Source organism: Haliotis asinina, chromosome 2 (genome assembly GCF_037392515.1).
Source record: "Haliotis asinina isolate JCU_RB_2024 chromosome 2, JCU_Hal_asi_v2, whole genome shotgun sequence".
Lineage (NCBI taxonomy): Eukaryota > Metazoa > Mollusca > Gastropoda > Lepetellida > Haliotidae > Haliotis > Haliotis asinina.
The window spans coordinates 14,884,650-14,904,418 of NC_090281.1; the positions used below are offsets into that span (position 1 = coordinate 14,884,650).

The 19,769-nt window shown below is 38.9% G+C and overlaps 1 protein-coding gene across 3 annotated transcripts; it reads right to left on the reverse strand.

Annotated features, from left to right (window-relative positions):
• Window positions 1-311: 311 nt before the first annotated feature.
• On the reverse strand, window positions 312-19,431 carry LOC137273298 (pre-mRNA-splicing factor SYF1-like). Of its 3 annotated transcripts, none has more exons than XM_067805853.1 (23): window positions 19,218-19,431; window positions 18,598-18,746; window positions 17,771-17,894; window positions 17,054-17,251; window positions 16,345-16,479; window positions 11,043-11,207; window positions 10,491-10,635; window positions 10,284-10,356; window positions 9,877-9,955; window positions 9,339-9,458; window positions 8,740-8,840; window positions 8,277-8,352; window positions 7,433-7,519; window positions 6,255-6,368; window positions 5,944-6,030; window positions 5,488-5,563; window positions 4,822-4,931; window positions 4,394-4,497; window positions 3,821-3,920; window positions 3,502-3,618; window positions 2,119-2,297; window positions 1,514-1,620; window positions 312-707 (listed from the first exon to the last, which is right to left on the reverse strand). In XM_067805853.1, the coding sequence occupies exons 1-23, from the start codon at window positions 19,257-19,259 to the stop codon at window positions 634-636; spliced, it is 2,562 nt and encodes an 853-aa protein (XP_067661954.1). In that variant the 5' UTR covers window positions 19,260-19,431; the 3' UTR covers window positions 312-633. The 3 variants fall into 3 exon arrangements, with proteins under 3 accessions (XP_067661954.1, XP_067661955.1, XP_067661956.1); XM_067805854.1 differs by having other exon boundaries at window positions 10,491-10,630; window positions 11,038-11,207; window positions 19,218-19,316; XM_067805855.1 differs by lacking the exons at window positions 312-707; window positions 1,514-1,620; window positions 2,119-2,297 and adding exons at window positions 3,219-3,244; window positions 3,357-3,414 and having other exon boundaries at window positions 19,218-19,322.
• Window positions 19,432-19,769: the final 338 nt, after the last annotated feature.

The window sequence follows — 19,769 nt, forward strand, 5'->3', positions numbered from 1 at the left end:
CCTGGTCATGGTGGCAAGATGTTTTGTAGTGAAGTTGTAAAGATTGTGCACCCAATTTCATTAACAAAATATCCCCAAGATATTTGTCATTCCTAACTTTGTTTTTACAAAAGAGACTGACACAGTACCACTTTTCTCAATGCCAGATGACCTGAGAAATGGGCTTCAATGGGGGTTTCCAGCATGACGAGTGGATATTTAGCCATTAGGCTACCCAAACACTCCCCAACACAGACTGACAGACACACAGGAAAGCATATGTACATGCACCCACACAAACACGTACCATGAGAACACCAGAGAGAAAAAAGTCCCATGAATATATCAGTATTTATTCCACATCAATATCTTACAACCAGAAAGTATGGGCAGTCATCAGGACAGCATATCAAAGTACCATCAACTAGTGGTAACAGATACACAGGAAATACACAAGTGATTTATGGATGTAGACTTTGGGCATGCCAGGGGATGTAACTCTGCTCATCTAATTCCACCAACTTGGAAGATGAGGCAACCAGTCTGGGGTGCACCGTTATGAAATCATGAAGCACTAAGTTGTATTGTTACTGCCATGGAATAGTCTTCTTTACTGATGACATGACTGTGACTGCTTCATGTGATTAGTGATGCTCAGTCATCCTCCTCCTCATTGACAAGTCCCCCGAATACCTTATTGGGGACTATCTGTGTCTGAACTTCAACCTCTGTAACACAAAACATTAGTCAGTCAGCTGGCCAAACTGGGAAGGCTGGCTAGATGAAGTAATATATCCTAGGAGATACTGATAAACATATGTTACTGCTACAAGGACACCTTGTTTTTTTTACTATTCATTGACTCACTTTACAATTTTCCTTATAGTTTGGTAAATTAAAGCTTTCTGCAAATAACCCAGTCTGGACCAGCCACTACAGTGATTAACATCATGAGCATCCAAGTGCAGCACTGGGATACAATGATCTACAAGCCTGACCACAGTAACTCAATAGTCCCTCTAACAACAAGCATGACGCTTTCAAAATTATTGCACCAATACAGCATAGCATTGATGTGGATGCTTGTACTGCTCTAGACTACCTTGCTGGAGTTACTGCATCAGTACCCCACCCTGACCACTCCTTGTTTAATGCTTAGTAGCAGCCAAGGCAAGAACATGTACCTTTACATCTTTTGATCAGTGCATGATCAGATAAGGACAAAACTTTATGGATGAGCAACTTCTTTATTCAGGTGGAGCAACATTTCAATACAGCTTCTTGTATCGTTGTCAAGCGAGTGAAGTGTATGATAGGTGAGGGAGTTGGGTTTTACACCACTTTTAGCAATATTCCAGCACTATCATGGCGAAGGGACAACAGAATTGGGCTTCACACATTGTACGAACATTGGGAATCAAACCTCGGTTTTCGGCATGACAAGCCAATGCTTTAACCACAAGCTTACCCCACCACCCTTCTGGGATCAGACCAAGAGGTGGTGTTTTATCTTCATGATCAATGGCTGACTTACCCTCCACTTCCTCATCATCATCACTAGAGAAGTCAGAATCGATGTTGATCTCGTCGGGGTTGACGGTCTTCACCATCTCGCCAATATCGTCGGCTGTGGTCGAGCTCCTGAATACACAGAGTCATAAATATCCAATCTCTTTTTCAACAGTTTCTCCACACAGGCCATTACAATGGCTTCACATTATCACACAAGCAAATGGATTAACTGAAACGGCATGTTGCGATTCATCAACAAAACAAAGCAGTACAAGTTGGAACTGAATTTTGAGGACACCTGTAAATGACTAAGTCAGGAGCTAACATGAATAATTTGTTTCTTTCACGTTTTTCAACACACTCTACTATTTTCTTGCTACTTCAATATGTCACACCTCTCTGTTCATAACCTAGGCTTGATCAGACACTAGAGTGATTGACATCATGAGCATTGATCCATGGCACTGGTGTATGATGACATGCTCGAACCAGTCTGTGAGCCTGACCACTGACCACAGGATATCGGGAGTCCCTCTCACATCAAACAAGGGTGCTGAACACCTGTCTAAACCTGATCTTTACAAGCACAGCAACACATCCACCACATGAGGATGAAACACAGTGTACCTGACAAACAGTAGTTTCTTGTCAGGCTGCTGAGGCTGGTCTCGCACCGCCTCCTCTGCCAGCTGCCGTGCCTTCTCTTCAAGTTTCTGCATCTCGTTAGGCTCTACAACTCCACCTGCTGCTGCTGGGGCATCTCCCTTGGCTGCAGCAGCCAGCATCTGGGATGACATGAAGTTCACCTGGGACACAACACAACATTGTTATAAGCTGGTTGGCAGTGTTCTTGTGCGTGTAAACAATGATCATATCTGATCCACACATTTTTTACATCTTTCATCACCTGTGTGAAATATGTGGCTTACATAAAATATTGTGTAGGGAATATGAGTTCTATGTTGTGTATATCTCACCTGTGTGTTGTATGTGACCTTAATCTCACCTGTGTTGTATATGATCTTCATCTCAACTGCATGTTGTATAAACTTATGACCTATGTCTCATCTGTGTGTTGTATATGACCTCTATCTCACCTGCATGTTATATATGACCTATATCTCACCTGCATGTTGTATATAACCTCTATCTCACCTGCATTTTATATATGACCTATAGACCCGTGAAGGTCCCGGGGTAGAATAGGCCTTCAGCAACCCATGCTTGCCATAAAAGGCGACTCAGCTTGTCGTAACAGGCGACTAACGGGATCGGGTGGTCAGGCTCGCTGACTTGGCTGACACATGTCATCGGTTCCCAATTGCGCAGATCGATGCTCATGTTGTTGATCACTGGACTGTCTGGTCCAGACTTGATTATTTACAGACCGCCGCCATATAGCTGTAATATTGCTGTGTGCGGCGTAAAACTAAACTCACTCACTCACTCATATGACCTATATCTCACCTGCATGTTGTACATGACCTATATCTCACCTGCATGTTATATATGGCCTATATCTCATCTGCATGTTGTACATGACCTATATCTCACCTGTGTGTTATATGTGACCATAATCTCACCTGTGGTGTATATGACCTGTATCTCACCTGTGTGTTGTATGTGACCTATATCTCACCTGTGGTGTACATGACCTATATCTCACCTGCAAGTTGTACATGACCTATATCTCACCTGCATGTTGTACATGACCTATATCTCACCTGCATGTTGTATATGACTTATATCTCACCTGTGTGTTGTATGTGACCTTAATCTCACCTGTGGTGTATATGACCTGTATCTCACCTGTGTGTTGTATGTGACCTATATCTCTCCTGTGATGTATATGACCTATATCTCACCTGCATGTTGTACATGACCTATATCTCACCTGAGTGTTGTACATGACCTATATCTCACCTGAGTGTTGTATATGACCTATACCTCTTCTGCATCTTGTATGTGACCTATGTCTTATCTGTGTGTTGCATATGGGCCATATCTCACCTGTGTGTTGTAGATTGCCTGAACGCTGCGTTTGATCCTCAGCATTTCTCTAACAGTGTCCTCATTGCCATGTTTGATCTCGAACTCCTTCCATGTTGCCCAAAATGATGGTGCTACCTAACAACAGGGAGAGAGATACAATCTAAACTCCTTAACATCTGATATCAATAACAATTTGAAATATACAAGAACCATGAAAAATTAGCTGATGCTGCTTGCAAGTTCAGGCCACACACTGATGTATTGCAAGCTATGCACCTGTCAAGGGCTATTCAGCACACTCTCAATCTGGGGCACATACATTGTAACAATGACTTACTCTTGGGTCACAGATCTGTGAACAGTGAGCGTAGATAGCTCGTGCTCGGTCAATCTCTCCCAACTTTCTCTCCAAGTCAGCAAACCTCAGACTCATCTCTCTGGAAATGACACAAAGAAGTATTAGATGATGGGTTCCAAGTTTTGGCTGACAAAATACTCTTTCTAACTTGTTCCATGTCTTAACAGGTCTCTACAACAGCATAGAAAGTGTGTGGGTCCGATTGCCACTTTGAACCGCATGCTATGAAAATAAGGGAAGAAAACCTAAAGAGATGCACTTCTTCTACTTGAACACAAGGCAAGGGATAATCACAATCAGTACATTATCTTGGCACAGATAAGGTAAGCAGTAAGCAGGGACGGTAACAGGTGAAAGTGATTCCAGCAGTAAAATGAGCTAGGGGTCTGGGGGGCCAGGATCGAGTGATTTGTATTTAAATCTGCAGAATCGCAGTAAATTGCAATCCCTGAATAAGTGAGTACTGCTTAAAGTCACAGTGACCAATATTGAATCAAACTGGTGTTGTCAAGAGTGATCATGTTGGACAGTGGCATGGATGCAAGCACTAACCTGGCTTCATCATTGGGCAGCACCTCGATGGCCTTCTCATAGATGGACCTTGTGTGTGTGACACCATAGATCTCAGCAGCCTGCTTGATGTACACATTGAACATCTGTAATACAAACGTGAAACCACATCACTGTCTAGCTCCACTGTCAGTAGAGAAAGGAACACCACATCACCTATATGACATTGGTGGAACTTGTAAACAAGACTTGACAAAAGTAATCACTGTGAGGGCAGAAAACATATCCAAGTATTATTATGATAAAAAACAGACCATAAATTGTTGTGACTTGCTGAAACTGTAACTAACAAGCTTATTTCATAATCAAAAAATATACTTGAAAATTTGACCACTCTGTTGAATGGTAACAACATGAAAAGTCTCAACACTAAGCCCACTTACTCCATGTCATGAAAAATATCTACATACTTCATATTGTTCCTCTGGCAGTACAGCATTAGTGGCTCTCTCATACACAGCCATGGCGTGGCGTGCCAGTCCATGTTCCTCTTCCAGACGTGCGTACAACAAATACAGTGCTAGGACAAAGAGAAACAATGTTAACATCTACAACAGACTTAGGACAAAGAGAAACAATGTTAACATCTACAACAGACTTAGGACATAGGGAAACAATGTTAACATCTACAACAGACTTAGGACATAGGGTAACAATGTTAACATCTACAACAGACTTAGGACATAGGGTAACAATGTTAACATCTACAACAGACTTAGGACATAGGGTAACAATGTTAACATCTACAACAGACTTAGGACATAGGGTAACAATGTTAACATCTACAACAGACTTAGGACATAGGGTTACAATGTTAACATCTACAACAGACTTAGGACATAGGGTAACAATGTTAACATCTACAACAGACTTAGGACATAGGGTAACAATGTTAACATCAGCCACAGGCTTGGGTAATATAGAAAAATGTTAACATTTACCACAGATTTGGGACACAGAGTAACAATCTTAACATCTGCGACAAACTTGGGTAATAAAGTAAAATGTTAACATCTACCACAGACTTGGAACAGACTGTAACAATGTTTACATTTAAAAACCGAGTTTCTCCTCACCTTTGGCAAACTTCTCAGGACATTTTTCCAGACACTGCTCAAACAGGTCCCTTGCCCTCTCTAATTTCTTGCCTCCCTGAAATATGCACCCTCAAAAATGGCAACTGATATCTCGGCATCTGATAAAAGATAACTATAAAGAACTAAAGCTCTCTTAGCACAAAAATAGTCCTAAGTAAACGTTAATATATAGCACTTACAACTATCTACGTGGTAAGGGAGCTTCGAAAATCTAGGTCCTGGTTTACAACGTCCAGGATGGAAAAAATAGTATCACCTCTGATAAACAGTATCAGCATGTGACTGAAAACAAACCTTTAAGTAATGCTTGACGACAGCCTCAACAGACTGTGCCACAACAGTCTTAACTCAGAGCATGACTGATGTGCTTAGCTCGCATGACTGATGTGTTTAGCTCAGCATATGACTGATGATATTCACATGCACATTACTCACGTATCTGTCGATGAACTTGGTGAGATAGGTATTCCATATGTCATACACATTCGGCCATTTGAACAAAGCAATTCCCTTCTCATAGGCCTGCATAACAAAAGAATAAGGAGTCAATAAGAAGGAAGTAACCACATTATCAGTGGTTCCAGCTGCGAAGGGAGCTCACTCTAAACACAGCTGGGGAGCTATACCTACATCTCAGTATAACTGTCTTATCTCATGACTGACTGTAGTACTTATAAGAAACTTTGGGATGTGTGATGCCATGGCTGCAGGGAATAAACAAATCAGTGTCCTGCTCTATGCCTCACCTTGAAAGCCTCCTCAAAGTAATTATTCTCCTCCAGGAACATGCCATAGTTGATTATGATCTGTGGGGTTGCAATCCGTAGATCGATGATACGATCGTATACAGCTTTACATGACTGAAAACAGTTATTGTGAGTTTATAATTTACAGTAGATCGATGATGCGATCGTATACAGCTTTACATGACTGAAAACAGTTATTGTTAGTTTATAATTTACAGTTTACATCAGAATTTTGTGTATAAGTGAGTCCTGCCAAGATATTATGCTCATCATCTACACATCACCTAAAGTGAATGGTTTGACATGGCTTCATCAACCAGTGTGTCAGTGTGTTGAGTTTTACACAGCTTTTAGCAATATTCCTGCAATATCACCATGGGAGACACCAGAAATGGGCTTCACACATTGTACCCATGAGGGGAACAGAACCTGGGTCAGCATGATGAGCAAACGCTATAACCACTAGGCTGTCTCACCTCCCTAATTAACCAGGACTAATCACACTAATCACTACCAAAGATTGCTGGGGAACTATTTCATCACTGTGTTCCCATTGCCGTAGTTATGTTAGGTGCAGGTAAGCCAGCATTCTCTTCCCACAGAGGTTACTTGTCATATCTTCCTACGAACCTCTGTTCTAATACGGCCATAATTCGCGGTTCTCATAAAATCCCCCAGCGGCAAAAACTGGCAGCAGATTTATCTCCCTTTTTTCTGTCCAATCAGAACACGTATTACATCAATCTAGATTCAACTTGACAAATGCAAGCAATGAGGAGAAACAAATACAACATGGCCGAGTTCTGTCTAGAAGAAACATTTGAGTATCGCGCTCGGTTAGAGGTTCTAGTGTTCACGATGAATCCGGAAATTACCAAGATCTTGTGAATGATCACTTTTGAAACAAGGTTGCTGATTGCACAACTAAATCTGATTGCCTCCAATCATGAGTTTTGAACACTCGCACCTTGTGTGTGTGACCATGATAGGGTCGTATTAGAACAGAGGTTAGGTAGGAAGATATGACAAGTAACCTCTGTGGGAAGAGAATGGTAAGCCAGAGGTAACATACTGCTCTTCAATTACAATACAGCATCTTACAGTGCTGTAGAGACATAAACATGAAAAAAGCAGGCACACTTTGCATAAAACTAAACTGCTTCATATCTCAGCCTTACCTTGAAAGTACCAAAGCTTTCCTCCAAGTCTGCGTACAAGGACCACACTTTCAAAGACTTGTGGACTCTTGACTGCACTGTCTCTGTCTGTAGACAAACATAATTCACAGTCACCATCCCCTCAGTTCGACACAACACAATCTTTGTCAAGATATAATGTGTCCACTTTATCTTGACAATTTCCCTGGACAATTTAGCTTAGGAAGCTTTGTTTTCAAATGACATGATACCAATAACATCGATGCAGTCAACCCTGCTGATTAGAGATTGATATGAAGAATATACTATGGCAGACATATGATCTTGATTACTATCAGAATAGAATGTGACACAGTGACAACGAAAGACACTGGATGATAGAGTGTGTGGGTGAGTGAGTTAATGTTTAACGTCACATCGGCAATATCTCAGCCATATCATGACGAGTACACTTAATTGAATACTTAAATGAAATATATGCACATTCTAAAAATCTGTCAATGAAGGATAGTAAAACAACTAGAATATCACAAGTTTAATTAAAACCAGCAAGAAAAGTTAAAACCAATATCACTATTTAGACAATACAATATAAAAACAGTCTATAGATCGCCAACAACAGACGGTCGATCACCACACTAGGGACCATGTGGACTTACAGTACCTTTGCTACCTGCATGTACCCTAGCTAGATTTACATCATCCCTTCAGCTGCTGGCGAGTGTACGAAATGCTAGCCAAAATTAAAACAACAAGAATACTACGTGTGTGGATCAACTGTGGTTTGTACCAACAGGTACATCTGTATGTCCATACTCGATACATGCTCGCAATGTAATGAAATTTAGCATGTGATGTGACTGACCTCATCATGATAAGCAACCTTCCTTGGTGGTGGCATTGTTGCTTTCTGCATCAGTTTTAGAGCTTCATCATTATTTCTGAAAGAAAACATTCCACTTATAGATTAACCTCTTTGTTACAGTTTGCTCTTTCACAAGAATGAGAAAGAATTAATAAATATTGCTTTTCACTGTATCAACAATTTTCACATCAAGACTTTCACAAAAAGAAGAAAGATTAAAATGGAATGTCTCTCAAGTGGCCCTTTTTTTAATTGTGACCTGGAGGAAATAACTCAGACTGTTAAATAGTCAGTTCTATTGAACTGTAAAATGTTTAAGACTATAAATCCCTTAACAGAAGTTTTAAGTAAATAACAAAGCAACTGTTGAAACATTTCTCCAGTTTGAATCAAAAGAGGTAACTAATCATATGTGATTTGAACTTCAGAAACTTAACACATTGTTGAGCATCTACTAACTTACTCATGTCTGATCTCCATCTCTGACCACTCACAGTACACAGAGGCGAGGTCATCCACATGTTTGTAAGGCACCTTCACAGCCTTCTCAAAGATCACTCTAGCCTGAATAGACATCGAATATGACAGACACCTACATAAAGGTGAACAGGGATTTTCTTGTTTTACTCTGTTTTTAGCAATATACAAGCTATATCAGTGAGTGAGTGAGTGAGGTCTAAGCTGCCTTTAGCAATATTCTAGATATTCTAGCAACATCAAGGTGGGGGAACAGCAAAGATGAGCTTCACACATTGTATCTATGAGGGAAATTTGCCCTCAGCATGACAAGCGATCACTTTGACAACTTGGCTACCCATCTGTCTGGAAATGACAGAATCTGGAGGAGATGATTCAGAGATTGACAGATACAGCTGGGATACACCATATGCATCAAGCAAGTGAGTAGATTCTGCCTGGCATGGTACTGGTTACACTGATCATCATATATGTGCATGTAAAGTTTTCGATAGGGCTTAAGTAAAACAAACACAGTAGATCTTAGTAACAGGGTCAGTTACCCAGCTAGGAACTTTAAAGCAGTTCAAATCAGTGTATACTTACATCCTCTATTTGCTTGGCATTCTCGTAGAACTTGGCAAACTCTACCCACAGTGTGTGTGGCTTGCCAGATGCCAACTGTGGGTCGACTGTCTGAACTGCCTCTGTGTATGTGTTGATGATCTGTCACATCAGGTTTCATTATTCAATACATGACAACCAGACATATCTCATTCACTGTTCAATATTAACTAGAGCCAGACACATTAAATTCACTGTTCAATGCCTTTCAGGACAGCCAGACAAATCAGGTTAAATACACACTTGACAATACTCCACAGAAGAATCAGACATGTTTTAGGTGGAGGTTGTAAAGGTACTTTGGCTCGCCTTGGAAAAATGTAATTTTCTGAATAAAATTGTTATTTTATACTTATCCTGACTCCTGGCGAAAGTAATTATGGCTGAGTCAGGATAAGGAAAAATATGTAATTTTCTTAATCAAACTGATATTTTATACTTATCCTGACTCATGCTTAATTGCCTTTGCCATGAGTCAGGATAAGGAGAAATTTCATCTTTTGTGCCCATTTCAACCTACCTCTCTTGGTTTCCCTTCAAACAACTTGACACGTTTGTGCCACTCATGGACATTGTGGGGATTCTGTCTGAGAAGGACGCTGTCAGAAGAAAAACATAAACATAAAATAAACAGGCTAGAAACATTCTGGTTTCGATTAAAAATGTTATCTTTAGGGTCATGAAATCATTAATTTGCTCTGAAATTAATCTTTATTGATATTACTTCTGTCTACCTCATCTGTTTATAATCAAATGTTCTGCATTTAACCAGCAATGTTTGGCATAAATCTTGTGCTCTAAACTGAATATACAGTTATTTCTTGAGTAAAAATCATGTTTTTCAAATATACAGTTATTTTTTTAGTAAAAATCACATTTTTCAAACTGCTTTTACTGTCCATTGATATGTCAATTGTACACACTTACCTATTGAGAAGAAGTGGGCGACGATCCATAAGACTCTCTAGCCTTGCAAGCCGTAACTCAAGGTCAAGGTCATCTAAACATTCAATCAGTTTTCAGTATCAGTTTCAATTACAACTACCTATCACAAGACACTGTATACTTTAACACTCACATGATACAGAAAACCAATACAAGAACAAAGTACAGTTACAATCACATGACCCTGACCTTCATCAGAAGCCCCAGCCTCCTCCATAGCTTCCATCTTGGCTGCGATCATGCTCTTCTCAAACTTGGCATATTCATCAAACACCTGTGTGAAGTCACGGACAGTGATCACTGTCTGAATAGCTTCCTCGTAGATATCTCTCGCCTGGGAAAAAGTACAGGTGCATGAGCAGTGCTCGACTATTCAATCCTTTATAAGATTTGTGTATGATTACTCAAGCTGGATAAATGTACCAAATCATGTTCCAGCCTTCCTTTCTTTCTCAAAGCAGAAGAATCTCTTTGAAATGAGATACTTTACATTTATTCCTCTAACCATCACTGTTTCGTCATAACGCAGCCATTTCCCCAGGTCTTTCACAATATTACTCTGTATCAATACCTCTAGTCATTGTAGTTTAGTCTTAACTGCTTAATAAACTCCATAAATTCAATTTCATGTTTCTACAACTCATCCTTGTGATGTAACAACCCTCAGATGCAGGTGAATCATACTGTTTACTGAATGAAGTAGAAGTTTCTTCTATTTATCTGACAATGATGAAACCTTACCCTCTCAAAGTGACGGCCTCGGATGTAGTAGTTGGCCAGTGAGTTCCACAGAACACCGATCTGGTCAGTATAACGCTTCAAACCCTGGCGGATGATTGGCTCAATCTTCAGTGATGTCACCTTGTCTGGGTTCTTGGCAATCAGCTCACAAAGCTCATTCCACAACTGTTGGTAAAAGTAAGGGATACTTCATTGACAGCAAGTGTAATGGATTCTCCATTGGTGGAAAATGTAAGGGATACTTCATTGATAGCAAATGTAAGGGATATCTCATCAGTGGCAAATCTACATGATACCACATAGCGAGCAAATCCACACGATACTTCATTGATGAGAAATTATAGGGATACTTCATTGATGGCAAATGTAAGGGATATTTCATTGATGGCAAATGTAAGGGATACTTCACTGAAGTAAAATGATACTTCATTGATGGCAAGTCTACATGATACCACATAGCGAGCAAATCCACACGATACTTCATTGATGAGAAATTATAGGGATACTTCATTGATGGCAAATGTAAGGGATATTTCATTGATGGCAAATGTAAGGGATACTTCACTGATGTAAAATGATACTTCATTGATGGCAAGTCTACATGATACCACATAGCGAGCAAATCCACACGATACTTCATTGATGAGAAATTATAGGGATACTTCATTGATGGCAAATGTAAGGGATACTTCACTGATGTAAAATGATACTTCATTGATGGCAAGTCTACATGATACCACATAGCGAGCAAATCCACACGATACTTCATTGATGAGAAATTATAGGGATACTTCATTGATGGCAAATGTAAGGGATATTTCATTGATGGCAAATGTAAGGGATACTTCACTGATGTAAAATGATACTTCATTGATGGCAAGTCTACATGATACCACATAGCGAGCAAATCCACACGATACTTCATTGATGAGAAATTATAGGGATACTTCATTGATGGCAAATGTAAGGGATACTTCACTGAAGTAAAATGATACTTCATTGATGGCAAGTCTACATGATACCACATAGCGAGCAAATCCACACGATACTTCATTGATGAGAAATTATAGGGATACTTCATTGATGGCAAATGTAAGGGATATTTCATTGATGGCAAATGTAAGGGATACTTCATTGATGGCAAATGTAAGGGATACTTCACTGAAGTAAAATGATACTTCATTGATGGCAAGTCTACATGATACCACATAGCGAGCAAATCCACACGATACTTCATTGATGAGAAATTATAGGGATACTTCATTGATGGCAAATGTAAGGGATACTTCACTGAAGTAAAATGATACTTCATTGATGGCAAGTCTACATGATACCACATAGCGAGCAAATCCACACGATACTTCATTGATGAGAAATTATAGGGATACTTCATTGATGGCAAATGTAAGGGATATTTCATTGATGGCAAATGTAAGGGATACTTCACTGATGTAAAATGATACTTCATTGATGGCAAGTCTACATGATACCACATTGCGAGCAAATCCACACGATACTTCATTGATGAGAAATTATAGGGATACTTCATTGATGGCAAATGTAAAGGATACTTCACTGAAGTAAAATGATACTTCATTGATGGCAAGTCTACATGATACCACATAGCGAGCAAATCCACACGATACTTCATTGATGAGAAATTATTGGGATACTTCATTGATGGCAAATGTAAGGGATATTTCATTGATGGCAAATGTAAGGGATACTTCACTGATGTAAAATGATACTTCATTGATGGCAAGTCTACATGATACCACATAGCGAGCAAATCCACACGATACTTCATTGATGAGAAATTATAGGGATACTTCATTGATGGCAAATGTAAGGGATATCTCATCAGTGGCAAATCTACATGATACCACATAGCGAGCAAATCCACACGATACTTCATTGATGAGAAATTATAGGGATACTTCATTGATGGCAAATGTAAGGGATATTTCATTGATGGCAAATGTAAAGGATACTTCACTGATGTAAAATGATACTTCATTGATGGCAAGTCTACATGATACCACATAGCGAGCAAATCCACACGATACTTCATTGATGAGAAATTATAGGGATACTTCATTGATGGCAAATGTAAGGGATATCTCATCAGTGGCAAATCTACATGATACCACATAGCGAGCAAATCCACACGATACTTCATTGATGAGAAATTATAGGGATACTTCATTGATGGCAAATGTAAGGGATATCTCATCAGTGGCAAATCTACATGATACCACATAGCGAGCAAATCCACACGATACTTCATTGATGAGAAATTATAGGGATACTTCATTGATGGCAAATGTAAGGGATATTTCATTGATAGCAAATGTAAAGGATACTTCACTGATGTAAAATGATACTTCATTGATGGCAAGTCTACATGATACCACATTGTGAGCAAATCCACACGATACTTCATTGATGAGAAATTATAGGGATACTTCATTGATGGCAAATGTAAGGGATATTTCATTGATGGCAAATGTAAGGGATATCTCATCAGTGGCAAATCTACATGATACCACATAGCGAGCAAATCCACACGATACTTCATTGATGAGAAATTATAGGGATACTTCATTGATGGCAAATGTAAGGGATACTTCACTGATGTAAAATGATACTTCATTGATGGCAAGTCTACATGATACCACATAGCGAGCAAATCCACACGATACTTCATTGATGAGAAATTATAGGGATACTTCATTGATGGCAAATGTAAGGGATACTTCACTGATGTAAAATGATACTTCATTGATGGCAAGTCTACATGATACCACATTGCGAGCAAATCCACACGATACTTCATTGATGAGAAATTATAGGGATACTTCATTGATGGCAAATGTAAGGGATACTTCACTGATGTAAAATGATACTTCATTGATGGCAAGTCTACATGATACCACATAGCGAGCAAATCCACACGATACTTCATTGATGAGAAATTATAGGGATACTTCATTGATGGCAAATGTAAGGGATATTTCATTGATGGCAAATGTAAGGGATATCTCATTGATGGCAAATGTAAGGGATACTTCACTGAAGTAAAATGATACTTCATTGATGGCAAGTCTACATGATACCACATAGCGAGCAAATCCACACGATACTTCATTGATGGCAAATGTAAGGGATATTTCATTGATGGCAAATGTAAGGGATACTTCACTGAAGTAAAATGATACTTCATTGATGGCAAGTCTACATGATACCACATAGCGAGCAAATCCACACGATACTTCATTGATGAGAAATTATAGGGATACTTCATTGATGGCAAATGTAAGGGATATCTCATCAGTGGCAAATCTACATGATACCACATAGCGAGCAAATCCACACGATACTTCATTGATGAGAAATTATAGGGATACTTCATTGATGGCAAATGTAAGGGATATCTCATCAGTGGCAAATCTACATGATACCACATAGCGAGCAAATCCACACGATACTTCATTGATGAGAAATTATAGGGATACTTCATTGATGGCAAATGTAAGGGATATTTCATTGATAGCAAATGTAAAGGATACTTCACTGATGTAAAATGATACTTCATTGATGGCAAGTCTACATGATACCACATTGTGAGCAAATCCACACGATACTTCATTGATGAGAAATTATAGGGATACTTCATTGATGGCAAATGTAAGGGATATTTCATTGATGGCAAATGTAAGGGATATCTCATCAGTGGCAAATCTACATGATACCACATAGCGAGCAAATCCACACGATACTTCATTGATGAGAAATTATAGGGATACTTCATTGATGGCAAATGTAAGGGATACTTCACTGATGTAAAATGATACTTCATTGATGGCAAGTCTACATGATACCACATAGCGAGCAAATCCACACGATACTTCATTGATGAGAAATTATAGGGATACTTCATTGATGGCAAATGTAAGGGATACTTCACTGATGTAAAATGATACTTCATTGATGGCAAGTCTACATGATACCACATTGCGAGCAAATCCACACGATACTTCATTGATGAGAAATTATAGGGATACTTCATTGATGGCAAATGTAAGGGATACTTCACTGATGTAAAATGATACTTCATTGATGGCAAGTCTACATGATACCACATAGCGAGCAAATCCACACGATACTTCATTGATGAGAAATTATAGGGATACTTCATTGATGGCAAATGTAAGGGATATTTCATTGATGGCAAATGTAAGGGATATCTCATTGATGGCAAATGTAAGGGATACTTCACTGAAGTAAAATGATACTTCATTGATGGCAAGTCTACATGATACCACATAGCGAGCAAATCCACACGATACTTCATTGATGGCAAATGTAAGGGATATTTCATTGATGGCAAATGTAAGGGATACTTCACTGAAGTAAAATGATACTTCATTGATGGCAAGTCTACATGATACCACATAGCGAGCAAATCCACACGATACTTCATTGATGAGAAATTATAGGGATACTTCATTGATGGCAAATGTAAGGGATATCTCATCAGTGGCAAATCTACATGATACCACATAGCGAGCAAATCCACACGATACTTCATTGATGAGAAATTATAGGGATACTTCATTGATGGCAAATGTAAGGGATATCTCATCAGTGGCAAATCTACATGATACCACATAGCGAGCAAATCCACACGATACTTCATTGATGAGAAATTATAGGGATACTTCATTGATGGCAAATGTAAGGGATATCTCATCAGTGGCAAATCTACATGATACCACATAGCGAGCAAATCCACACGATACTTCATTGATGAGAAATTATAGGGATACTTCATTGATGGCAAATGTAAGGGATATTTCATTGATAGCAAATGTAAAGGATACTTCACTGATGTAAAATGATACTTCATTGATGGCAAGTCTACATGATACCACATAGCGAGCAAATCCACACGATACTTCATTGATGAGAAATTATAGGGATACTTCATTGATGGCAAATGTAAGGGATACTTCACTGAAGTAAAATGATACTTCATTGATGGCAAGTCTACATGATACCACATAGCGAGCAAATCCACACGATACTTCATTGATGAGAAATTATAGGGATATTTCAATAGTAATGAGATGATAGAATTGCGTTTTGACAATTGTCATAAAGCACACTGTAAAACTGATGCCATGCTTTAAACAGAACTGAGACAGTTTGATGAGTCTACCAACATCACTTTACATGGTTAAAAAGCATCATACTTAGGCCCTCTAACAAAAAGACTTTCCCATCTCATTTGTCTTCTCACCTGATGTTTTGATTTTCCTTCCCTTGAAACAAATGTTTCATCATTGATAATATCTGCCAGTCTTATTGCAGCTTCATCCAGCCAGCCAATCGTCTTCAAGTACTCTATGTACTGTTCTGTGTTCTCCTTCTGAAGCTGGCCGAAGACAAAGGGTACCATAATTACAAATAGCGAGTAGTAAATATGGTTACCAAAGGGTGATAACCAGAGACCACATATATAGATATATTATAAGGTCTCTAGGATAACCATATTTACAAAGCATGGGCCTTACTTACAAAAGTAAAACGCAAATTATTTTTCACCAAAGACTTTCATATTGTTATTGATCACACGCTAATCATGATACAGTTCGAAGCAAATGTCAAGTAAATCGTGACAGAGTTATTGTCGTTAGTTGTGTAAAAATGCAGCAGTTATGATCTTGACTCTGAGACCATTTGAGGAATGGGTATTCCAGAGTTTCTGATGTATTTTGCCATAAAAGGCGTCTGTGCTTGTCATAAGAGGCAACTAACGGGATCGGGTGGTCAGGCTTGCTGACTTGTCTGACACCTCATCAGTTCCCATTTGTGCAGATCGATGCTCATGCTGTTGACCACTGGATTGTCTGGTCCAGACTTGGTTATTTACAGACCGCTGCCATATAGCTGGAATATTGCTGAGTGCAGCGTAAAACTAAACTCACTCACTCACTCTGATGTATTACCTTAAGATGTCTTCTGTAGACTCTGACGGCAGTCTCGGGCAGTTCATACATGCGGACAAACTTGAGGTAAAGAGGCCATATTCTGTTGTGTTGGGTTATAGGCAGGGCCCGGAGTGCACGGTCCAGCGTGCGACGGGATCGTGTGATCTTCCCCTGGTCGATGAGGAACTGGCAATAGTCTAACCAGATTCGGGGCATCTGAGAAGAAAATGCAAACACATGACACCTGCCCAAACACATCACACATACAGTAGAGAAAAGTCCATGTCAATAACATCATATACTTGAGATAAAACCAAATATAACTGCATTATGGACAGCAACTGAGCACTACATAGAGTTCGTGAGGGGGACTCCAGTTTCAAAATTGAAAGGGAAAGTGAAAAGGGATATGGAAGAGTTTGGTCTTCTAACTGTTTTGTCATATCTGGTGGAACCCCATCTCACCATAGATGTGCCATTATTTTTTCTCTACCTTCTACTTCAAACAATTTTTCATGTCTTCTTATTAATACATTAATCTCACTTCTTCTCTTATGATAATGTGAACTTGGAATTTACTCAAATGGGGACTGGAAAAACAAAATTCAAAATATCTTCCAGGCACATTCATCATTTTCACAACACAATCTATATTCAATGACCTTTCAAGCCAGCAGAAACAGATATATGATAAGAGTGAACAAATTTTCACAAGAGCTATACTCAGTATCTTACCTTGTGCATGAAGACCAGAGCCCTTTCAAAGGCACTATTTGCATCCTCATATGACGGGTCAGTGACACACCGGCCTCGTACTTGAGTCCTCCTCAGTTTTAAATAGTTATACCAGAGTTTATAGCTGTAAACAATTATAAATATGTACAGTTTTCAGTTTGTGATTAGTCTGGTCTAATGCCTGTTGTTAAGAAGAATAGCTAATGTTGTTTCGTTATTGTTTTTCAGCTTAGCATTCCTAATTTTAACATAAGTTTATGTTTTGAGGAAAATAAGATGGCAGCCTCTGGAACCTTCTGTTGCATGTGCTCTGGAAATAAAACCTTGAAATATCAAACAGACACTTCTTTTCACCTGTTTTATCAATGTTCATAGCATAGTACAAATAAATATGTGAATGAAGTTTGATATAAATACTTTACTCAGACACTGTTTTCTGATTCTGAGCTGGCAAAGGTTTCCTTTAAACCCTAAATACCAAAAGCAAGACAAGGAAACAACAAGTACCATCTTTTGACATTTTCAACAATCTGAACCATCCAACCACTTGACATGGAGTAAATGGTATAATGTTCAGTGAGTATAGAGATAAGAGTTTTTATGGATGACAACTTCTTTATTGATCTGCATTCACTTGATGAAGAGGTAAGAATATATTGAGAAACGTTACCCTTCACAACAAAGAAGCTGTCATCAATAAAAAATACTCTTGTGTTTATTTCTGTGCATCCCTTCAAAGACATCATAGAGATAATTATGGTAATAAATCATGTATACCCATGTCACTATGTATAACAATCTGCCTGCTATCGTCTACAAAGCCATACCTCCCTGGCAGCTCCTTGAGCGCCCGCTCATATATCATGTTGACCACCTCCCGGGATGCCTCCTTTTTGTGCTCTAAGTAGCGGAGCCAACATTTCACAGAGAATGGGTTCCTCAGAATATCTTCCTCATATGGTAGATCATCATCTTCCTACACGACATCAAATGTGAGGGAGTGAATGTTGGTTGTCAACTATGGTAATATTTCTGGGATATTAACACTGATTAAGGTATTGTGTATATCATTTAGTTGTCCTGCAAATATACTTATTTTAACATAATGTTTTATTTGTCAATGAGAAATATCATGGGACCCTCTATTATCAGGCCGTGTGTTCATGTTGCAGTTTATAAATAATTTATGGTTTGATACAAAATTAGGATGTTGAGAAAAAGCAATAGATCCAAGAAATTGACACAAGTGATACAACTATTCATTATCAAGTACATTTAGCAACCAATGAAGAACATGAAACATGAAATATGTTACTGTTTGACAATGACAAGTGTTAAAGTGTATGATAGTTCAGTGTATGACAACCTGCGTTTCATACACTTGGTAGAGATAATCAGACAATGTTCACATAAAGAATTGTTCAGAACTACGAATAGAGACTCTTACAAAGAAAATGTCGTTCCTTGAATCATCTTCTGCTACCGGCATTTTTAATTCAAATGAGCTGACACCCTCGTTGTTTACTTCCTTTCAAACATGTGGGAAACGTACACCGGAAGCTCGACTGGGCGATTCTATTCTGATTTGCGTAGGGGTGAATCATTTCGTTCTCTGGACGTGTCCTCTGCCTCTGTTGCGCGTGCTAAAGTGTCCAGCTGTTAGTCGAGAAAAAGGGCAAGATACCAGTCTGTACGTCCCTAGTGTACATGATCTTGTGTGTTCGTTTAATCAGTATTTTGTTCATTTTTTATGTTTTAAAAATCAGAATTTATAATCCCCCAGAACTAGGATTATAGCAGGATGGGCATATCGTACAATATTACGTATGTATCCTTCTCTTACACCCCTCGTCTCGTGAGTGACTGAAGTGCTCTCAACAGCGGTGTAGATTTCGCATTTGGGACAGGTGATGCAGAGAGCATGTCTATTGCTTCCAAAGATGCACAGCATACTGAATACTTTGGACACTTTGTCTTTAACTATATTTATATGATAAAT

Bases quoted from the DNA above. Each gene is read 5' to 3' on its own strand.
- LOC137273298 (XM_067805853.1), bottom strand. From the start codon at position 19,259: ATGCCGGTAGCAGAAGATGATTCAAGGAACGACATTTTCTTT. The intron at 16,480-17,053 runs GTAATACATCAG...GTCTTCGGCCAG, and splicing joins TCTACAGAAGACATCTTAAG to CTTCAGAAGGAGAACACAGA. The intron at 10,636-11,042 runs GTAAGGTTTCAT...ACTTTTTCCCAG, and splicing joins GAGGCCGTCACTTTGAGAGG to GCGAGAGATATCTACGAGGA.